Source organism: Poecilia reticulata, chromosome 4 (genome assembly GCF_904066995.2).
Source record: "Poecilia reticulata chromosome 4, P_reticulata-male-v2, whole genome shotgun sequence".
NCBI lineage: Eukaryota > Metazoa > Chordata > Actinopteri > Cyprinodontiformes > Poeciliidae > Poecilia > Poecilia reticulata.
This window is the reverse complement of record NC_088833.1, coordinates 17,024,328-17,033,650: the sequence shown is the minus strand read 5'-3', so window position 1 is coordinate 17,033,650 and position 9,323 is coordinate 17,024,328. Positions and strand designations below refer to the sequence as shown.

The following is a 9,323-nucleotide window of genomic DNA, read 5'->3' as shown; positions in this document are numbered from 1 at the left end:
AGCCTGAGGTTTTTGTCCAGGATCGCCCTGCATGTAACTCCATCCATCTCCTCACCAATTCTGTCAAGCTTACCTGTCAGTGCCAAAGAAAAGCCTCTCTGATAGAATGATGCGGCCACCATCATTGGCCGCATCATGATGGTGGCCATCATGATGCGGCCACCATCATGATGGTGATTTGTTTAAATCTTGTGCTTTAAACAAGATTAACTTACACACAGGTGGATTCTGGATTTTCTTTAGCAGCTATCAGAGTTATGTGAGCAAGTTCAGACCAGTGGCAAATTTTCATTCCACTTTACAATAAAAATTTATATTTTTATTGGACATAATAATAAAAACAAAAACCCCTAAGAAGTCAATTTAAAATGTGAAAACCCTGCAAGCTGCTTCATGACAAACACTGACACATTTTAAAATAAGCTAGGCCACACAGAAATGTATTGTTTCTTATCTCTTTTTAAATTTTCTTATGTGCCACTAAGTTGTCGCGGTGTTGACAGCCGCCGATCGCCCTCTGCGCCGCTCGTTGCCTCACCCACTGCCTTCTCCTGCTCTCAGACAGCCCATCATTAGCTGTCTGCGCAACACCTGGAGGCAGAGGCAGCGAGATAATTATCGAGGGCATAGCCATGTCTGCACGCAACCATCATTAACCCATCGTACCTCATTTGGAGCAAAGAGCGGGCCTTGTTGTTGTAAGGAGAGAGAAAGAGAGACAGAGAGCAACGACGAGGGCCCTGGATCAACCTCCGACTCGTCAGATGTGATACAACAAATGTCTCTGAGCCTTGAGCTAATAAAGGCAGGAATTTGCTGTTGGTTTTTCTTCAGGCAGCAGATCTGGAGCTGTGCCAGGCCCGAGGGATGAATGAAGGACGCTTATCCCTCATGTTTAGCAGTGACGGCACAAAATGCACACATCCAGACAGATATGAGCTTGCTTTCCCTGCCTTAAATACAAACAAATTCAGAGTAAGCCAGTCCTAAAAAATGCCTGCTTTTGGATGGTTTAGACATCAGTCTGTGTTTCAGGGCAAAATACTGTGTGTTGTAATTGTTATTTCATTTTCTCTACTGACACTGACAAGCCCATGCAACTTGCACAAGCCATTTGAACTCAACATTGATAGATTGGAGTGAGTGTGGAGCATCTTTGACATCATTATTGACATCAAAAGACACAAACTGTTGCTTTGGTCTATTATGAACTTCAACTTAAGATTTAAGACAAGCAATGACCTGCACAAACCTTTAGGTCTGTGTTTTTAAGAGTAAAAATGGGGCAATAGAGAGATAATGTTTTAGTGTCTGAAGTATGTATGTAAATTGAGAAAAATGTGGTTGTGAAATCTGAAAAAAAAATGCTTTGGGCTTTGAGATAAACAACACAGGTTCAGTAGTATGGCACTCAATTGTGCTTTATTGGTAGCTCATAAATAGATGATAACAGTGACCTTGAGCCATTTAAATGATTCCCTTTTAACAAGCTGTGTTCATTGACATCAGTTTGGCACAGAGTTTGTGCAGAATTGTTGCTCAACATCTGTTTTTAAACAAGTTTTGCATTTTTTTCCCTCCGTTTTCTCGTGAAGCTATAAAGCATCTCAATGTTTTTGTCACACATTCAACAAGATGTTGAAATAAATTTATGCTATCAATACATCCTACCTTATTTTTCTGTCACATTCATATTCCAAACTCTGAAATTTTCTTTGTAATATATTTAAATACAACACACATAGGAACCCATCCAAAAACTAAGCTGCCTAGCTCTTTCGATTAGAAAACAGCAGACAAAAGAAACTGTGACTGTGGCCTTTCAAACTTCAAGTTCTCGAGGGTGAATGATACTAAAACATTCTCACCAAATAAGAATGCATTGCAACACAGTGTTCATGACTTTTAACGAGGAAGCTGCAGTTAATTATTGCAACATCTTGAAAGGTCTTTTATGTCACAGCTTTTGGTAATCAAATTTTTCTGAGGCTATAGATTGTTAGATGTGAAGAAAATATATGTAGTCATGCAAACTGAGCTCAATAATAAGATATTAAATATATTTTGTAGGCATTACCAGTCTCAGAAATCATTCACGAGCTACTGAATGCTTAATATCTTTCTAAAATGGCAAATTAATGAAACGCCAGAGTGGTATTTGGTACAGAAAAAAAACATGTTGCTATTCGACAGTAAACATAAAATCCCAGAATTATGTTTGAGCTTTTAAACCTGCTCTCTGAGAGAGCGCTCTTCCTGTTGAGGCTAATGGGCCTGGCGCTAACTTGTCGGGAGGGGAATAAGACGAGCATTGTGGTCTGCAGGGACGTTCCAGGCATTTACAGCAACAATCTGCTAATTTTTTAAGAGACTTTTAACACGCTGGACACCTTGTTTAACTTGGTTAGTGAATCTGTGACCATGATTCATTAACCACACACATTTATTTATGAGAGTCAACTTCAATCATCACCATCATAATTAGTCATCCTGATCAGAAACTGTTAAAATACATCACTAAAGTGCAGTGGTTCATCTAGTCTTTTAACAAGTGTTAATTTTATACTTAGTAAACCAGTGATAGTAAACATGTTTTTTGATTCCCGAACTAATTTTGTGCTGCTGCTGACTGCAATTCAAAATTGGCCCTCAAGCACAAGTGGATGATGTAGATAAAGTCTTCTTGTTTCTAATCAAGAGCAAAATTATTACCAATAAAATACAGTGCTTATTGAATATTTCATTTTACAGTAAATAGAACCACATCTATCCAGTGGTTTCTACTCAAAAAGCAGACTTAAGTGAACCCAAATCTACTTTTATTTTGTTTATGAAACTTGGCTTCTTATAGCGAGCATTTTCAGAGAACGACTGACCCAAATTGTGCTGAGAATAGGCTATCCACCCCTATTTTTCTTTCTTGAGCACAATTTATTTGAAAACTTGATACCTTTCTTTTAATAAGGCAAACATGCAGATACCTGTTTTTGTTTTGGACTTAATATGATTTACACATCCCTTTCCTACAAAAATATTACTATTTTAGTTATTTATTTAAAACATTATTGGCATACTTTATTTCTGAGCAGGTAAAAAAAAATCACAATACAATTTTTTTGTGATTTTAGTTTTTTTTTTTTTACTTATTTTTGAAGAGACAATTTTGGTGATAAAAATGAAATATCTGTAGAAAGTCATGCTATAATAAAAACAAAGAGTGAAAAAAAATACTACTACAAGTTACAAATAATTATTCTAAAGTTTTTAAAATGTATATAAAATTTTAAAACCATTTAGCTAAACTTAGAACACAAATAATTAAATGTTTTCATTAAACCTATAGGTAAGTTGCTTGTTAAAAAATAAGTCAACAACAAAATTAAAGCACTCTGTGATGCATAAGTAAATGCTCAGTTTTAACACTTAGATACTTTTTTTATAGTGACATTGTGTAGAGAGAACAAAATGGACTCTTAATTTATTTGTTTGACCTTTTCCCTTTTTCACGGTGGAAAATAGACATTTTGTCCAAACAAGAATTACGTGCACAAGTTATAATTTGGTGGATTTTTTCCTATAGTACACCTAGTCTAAAGTCTCTTAAGACTTTGTTCATTTGTTGTGGATCCTCCCTTTTCACCTAGTCCTCTACTTTTTCTACCGAGCTTCTGACCTCTGAGCATCGTTTCTGCTCCAAGTTCTGCCTGGATTCGGATTCCCAGCAACCTCATGTATCCTCGTCCCTCTTGCATGCTGAGCTTTGTTTTCAGTGATTTGCCGCCCAGGCAGAAGAGGAGTTTTTTGATTGCTTGCACAGCCTCATTCGTTTGGATCCTCACACTAACAAGCACTTGAAGGAGCAGCACCCCTTGGATCAAAGCTCTTTCATCGATCCCAGAAAGGTTACTGGATTCTCATTCGAGTCTTTTTATTCCCCCTGATTCTATTACAGCAGCTAACCTGAACTCTTTAATTACAGAGCTTCCTGTGTACTTCCATGGAGTTTTTCATAACACTACCAGGTGCTGTAGGGGTCATTTCCATACCAATCCATGAATATAAATTCAAATTCATTTTTTGAAAACATGGTACTTAATTGATGACCATGAGGAGTTGAACTGAAGAAAGTAAGACACAAAAGGCTCAAAAACTCTCAGTCAGCATAATCTGAGTTGCTTAAAACATTAGTATCTTGATTTTAGTCAATAACCCTGAATCCTCAGTGTTATGGAAGACAAGTGAAGTGTTTTTCTCTACGGATATGAAGTGAGGAACAACTCACTGACTCAGAGTGAAAGTTAATGCTTCAGAAAATCAAGCAAACACATTACAATGAAAGCGGAAAGATTTTGATGTTCGACCAACAAGCGCTGCTTTGAGTTCCCCCTCAAGCCGTGAGATCGGTCCTTGTGACTGCTCTGCAGCTGTGAAATGAATTGTGAGAAAGTCACGGTTTTGCTTTTGTAAAAATAGTTACTGCAAAGTCAAGACAAAACAAGTTGCTCCAGTGCTCGGCAGCAGACGTGTGGTACAGTCAGCCGTGTGTACTCGAATGTGCAGACTATCGGCTACAGCTTATCTCTCTGGCCTGCCAGACAGTCGTAATGAATTTATCAATTAGCTCTGGCTGTTAGTGCCCTTAGGGCTGCAGACCGGGCCCTGAGCTGAAACCTCCATCAGTCATCCTGTCAAAAAAGCAGGAAGTGCCAAACAGCATGGGACAAGTCTGTTTAAAGCTTAGTTCAAAAGAAAAACAATCTTTTTTTTTTTTGACTAAATAAGATACATTTCTGATCTGGCGCCATTTCTGATGATTCATTTAAAGTCGTTTATTGTTTTTAGTATAAATCTTCATGACTCCTTTAATAAAGTGTCTCCCTCTAGAGGAATCTAGCGATATCACTACTCCGAGACATATTTAACGCAAAATAAATTTTATTCATATTTCCATCAGTTTTTTGTACAAAACGACATCACATTTTCTGCATTCAAAATACATTAATATACATTAAATGTCATCCAAATGATCCAGTTCAAAGAGTTTTCCACTAGATGTGGGAGTTGCATTGACAAACTGAATGTTTCGTTCCCTGGGAGTTTTCATTTCCTGGCATACTTAACGCTAAATTCCTTTTTTTTAAGGTTCTCTTAAAACATCTTATCGTCCGTGCAGTGAACAGTCAAACCAAGAGTCAGAGGAAACGGTTAGACGTGTGTCAGTGCACACCGGTCTTGCTTGCTTGGGAGGGGAGCACGTTGTGGTTTAACCACTTGAAACTGACAGGCAGCTGGTTGTGGTGCTCAGCCTGCACTTTCTGCGAGGCTTGCTTGGGGTCGGCGGTGGGGAGGCCACGCTCAGACTCCTGGCCTTGCTGAAGCTATTCCTCAGACTGTCCCTCCTGTTCTCCGAGGTGCTGCTGGTCTCCTTGGAAATGAACTTGTCGGGGCGACAGAGGCCAGCCCTCAGGCAGCAGCAGCACAGTAGCTCGGCCATGGCCTTCCTCATGTCGCTGCTGCCCAACGCATAGATGATGGGGTTGAGGCCCGAGTTGAAGACGGCCAGGGAGATGCAGAAATCGGCGCTGAACAGCAGGGTGCACTGGCGGGAGGCGCAGAAGAAATCCACCAGCAAAAGCATGAAGAGCGGCCCCCAGCAGACCAAGAAGACCCCCACGATGGTGATCACGGTTTTCAGCAGAGCCAGGGAGCGTTTGCGGTTGCGTTGAGGGCCCAGCTGGGCACTCTTGTGTACGTGGCAGTAGATGGCACCATAAAGCACCCCGATAGTCAGCAGGATGAGGAAGAAGATGATGAGGGAGAAGAAGATGTAGCTCTTGGAGTACAGAGGGAGGAGAGTGGAGCATCCATCCAGACTGCAGACGCAGTTCCAGCCCAGCAAGGGGAGGAAACCGATAACCAGCGCCAGAATCCAGCAGAGCACCACCAGGCCGTAAATCCGAAAGGTCTTCCTGGTTGACTTCTGGTGCAGAGGTTTTATCATGGTGGTGTAGCGCTCCACCGCAATCAGCAGCAGGCTGAAGATGGAGGCTGCCAGGGCCACGAACAGCATGCCCTCCCTGAAGAGCCATAGGGCTGGGGTGAGGCGGAAGGTCTGGTTGCCGGACATGCAGATATTGACCACGTAGGCCGCACCAGTGAGCAAGTCGCTCAGGGTGATGTTAGCAATGCAGACGTAAACCCAGCGGCGGCTGTGGCGGATGCGGGACATGACGGCCACCAGCACCAGGAAGTTCTCCAGGACTATAAACACGCTGAAAAAGAGGAAAACGGACATGGAGACGCTGATGGGGGCCTGGGTGATTGAAGTCGTCCTGTTCTGCAGGCGGCCCGTGTGGTTGTAGTGCCTCAGGATCACCTGGTTGGTCCCTGTGGCTGTAGTGGCTTCGTTTGGCACAGAGCTGTTGCTGGGGTAAGCTGGCAGGTGGTACACATGGGGGCAGGAGGACGGGGAGGTGAGGTAGGAGAGGACGTCCATCGTGACAAACCAGAGATGAAAATCGAGGCTGAACCACCAAGCTGGCAAGAGCTGCACAGAAAACTCCTGTGATCAAACAGGCTATCTGCAACCTCTAACCAGCAGAGCCAGCACACAACACACACCTGAGAGGGAGAAAAGAAGAAGTAAGATCAACTTCATTTCATACAAGAGTTAAAGCAAAAAATAGAAACCCCCTCCGGTCCTGTGCAATGCATGTTTTGGTGAGGGGCTTGAAGTACTTTAAAAGGCATCTTTTAAATGCCTACCATGTGCGCTACAATCTCCACCTTTCTGCGGTTAACACAGGATGAGTTAGCAACGAGGGCATTTAAATTACCACATGGAGGAAACGCAGCAGCTGCTTTCATCGAGAATATTGGAAAATGTTTTTTTTTGCAGCAGGATGCTCTGATAAATTATTGTCAAATTGTAAAAAAAAAAAACTACACAGAAATTTTTGTTCATCTTTTTTTTTTTTCCAAAAAACACTTTTCACAAAAACGGAGAAAAATCAATAAGTTAGAATATATTTAGGGTCACAAGTCATCTTTTTGGAAATTAGATGTACCGTATGTAAATTTAATTTTAAATTGAGCAAAAACTGAAGTAAAAAAAAAAAAATTCTAGTTAAAATTGAAGATTAATTAATAAAACAAGCAAAAAATATATTCTAAACAAAAAATGTATTATCTGATCCTTTTGTTTAAATTAATTTATATTTTTTACATTTTTTGCAGGTATTTCTAATATGTGTAGCTTGATGTAAAAGCATGGAGAGTACTTACTCTGGCTGCTGATGATGTTGATGCTGAGAGTGTGTGAGCCTCAACAGATTTTTGCAGCTCATTTTTGATGGGGAAATAAGCCTGTGTGAGTAAAGTTGCACACCCCACCCAAAACGCATGCACGCACACACACACGCATAGATGCACTTGCACATGCAACAGAGAGATTACCATCGTCCTGTGCTATCATCATTGCCTAAAAAAATAACTGAGCATTTACACCCACAAATTAAAAGTTTTAAAATTAAATCCTTCTGGCATAATGTTTTTTTTTTTAACTACAGCAATATAACATTTCTTATAGTGAATTTCCATACTAATGCATTCATGAAACTTTTACTGAGCGTCAGATATTTCGTCTGACCTCCAATACCTTTTGCGGGAAAGGGTCTTTCAAAACATCTGCCACCCCCTCAAACAGTTGTATGTTTTGCAAAAAAACTGAATCATGACTCAATATTTTGAAGGATATGTGGCAAGACTGTGCACTTGCACTCACAGCTTCAGGACACCAGGAGCATCTAATTTAAAGGGACTTTTTTTTTCTTTCACTTGGTATTTCTCAGAAGGTGCAAGAGAAAAACAGGAACTCCCATCAGATGGAAAGGTGCCCCTCCCTGTAGATAAAGGGTTTCATTTAGCTTCGTCGCACAGCTGTGGTTGTTGCTTTGCTGCTTTTAGGTCACAAAATAAAAACAGTCAACAGAACAGATCAAAAACTGCTTTTATCGTAAATGTTAACACAAGATCATGTTGACGGCCAACATATGAGGCGTTCTGCAAGCTCCACAAAGAGACACGCAACCATCAGAAATAAGCAAATCGTTTGTAGTTGAACATATTTGGGAAAAAAGTAGACTGTAACTCTTGTGATGTAATTCTTTGCTGAAAAAACATGCAAAAAAATAAAAATGCTAAATTAACCTAAATCTTTAAAAAAAAAACAATCAGTTAAATATATCAAACAGCAGAGCTCTCTTTTTCTGAAGAAATAACTATCTTAAACATTGAATCTAGAAAGGGATTTTAAATGCAAAAGTCATCCTGGGCTTCCCATCTAACTAAAATTTTAGTCTAATAAATGATGCTATGAACTGTGCAACATACTTGACCTACATTACCAGCACTGAGGGAAGGCCCAGCCTTTTCTGTGCATTCACGCCCAATGCACTCAAGTACCACTTCTCGTTTTGAGATGTGGGGGGGGGGGGGGGGGGGGAGTATGATGTGTCACTTCAAATAAGTTGACGCAGAACAAGTGAATGAATAAATTGATTTTTTTCATAAAATGCTTCTATAATCGGAAAATATAGCAGAAGGAAGCAAACAGACAAAAGCCTGCAACAGCTAGAGGTGTTAAAAAACACCCATGACTGTTGAAAACGCCCTTACTCTGGAAATATGTGTTCAAACACCACTGTAACCACAAGGAGTGATATTTTAACCACAAGTGCGTGTGCTGAAGAGTGTGGGCTTGTTTATGTTGCCTCCGTATGCCTTTTCTGGTAAAGTTAGTTACCGGTCGATCACTGACTGGCATTACTGTCCAGCTCTAAATTTTCAGATTAACATTTTTAGGATAAGCAGTAACGGTTTGGTCTAAGCCTTTGAGGTTATTTTAGTTTCAGTCAAGGTAAAAGAATACACAGGTAATTTTTTAGACTAAGTTAGGATTAATGTTAGGTAAACATCAAGTCACTGAGGGCAAATAGTAGTGACGTTTTCAATAGTCTAGTTAGGATAGAAATACTGATTTGCGCTCACCAACTTTCAGTAAATTATTATTCTTTTCTTCATTTTTGCCTAGCAATACAAAGTCGGGAGGAGAGTTTCACTTTGCTCAAAATAGGAGGCCGACCACGTAGGCAGTTTATATTGTTGGGGTTATGCCTTCTTATCAGATGCTGCATATCTGTGGGTTGGAAGGAAACCTAAACCAATATGGATAAAAGAAAGGAGACACAAATTTGAAAAAAATCATAAACTCACAAAGATGTTCTCTGTTAGAAGCTGAATGAAAGAATAAAGGGTTTTCAGTT

At 40.1% G+C, this 9,323-nt stretch overlaps 1 protein-coding gene across 1 annotated transcript; it reads right to left on the bottom strand.

Annotated features, from left to right (window-relative positions):
- Nucleotides 1–4,915: 4,915 nt before the first annotated feature.
- Nucleotides 4,916–8,315, bottom strand: s1pr4 (sphingosine-1-phosphate receptor 4). Its single transcript, XM_008407947.2, has 2 exons — nt 7,285–8,315; nt 4,916–6,621 (listed from the first exon to the last, which is right to left on the bottom strand). The coding sequence occupies exon 2, from the start codon at nt 6,494–6,496 to the stop codon at nt 5,264–5,266; it is 1,233 nt and encodes a 410-aa protein (XP_008406169.2). The 5' UTR covers nt 6,497–6,621; nt 7,285–8,315; the 3' UTR covers nt 4,916–5,263.
- Between the last annotated feature and the right edge of the window lie 1,008 nt (nt 8,316–9,323).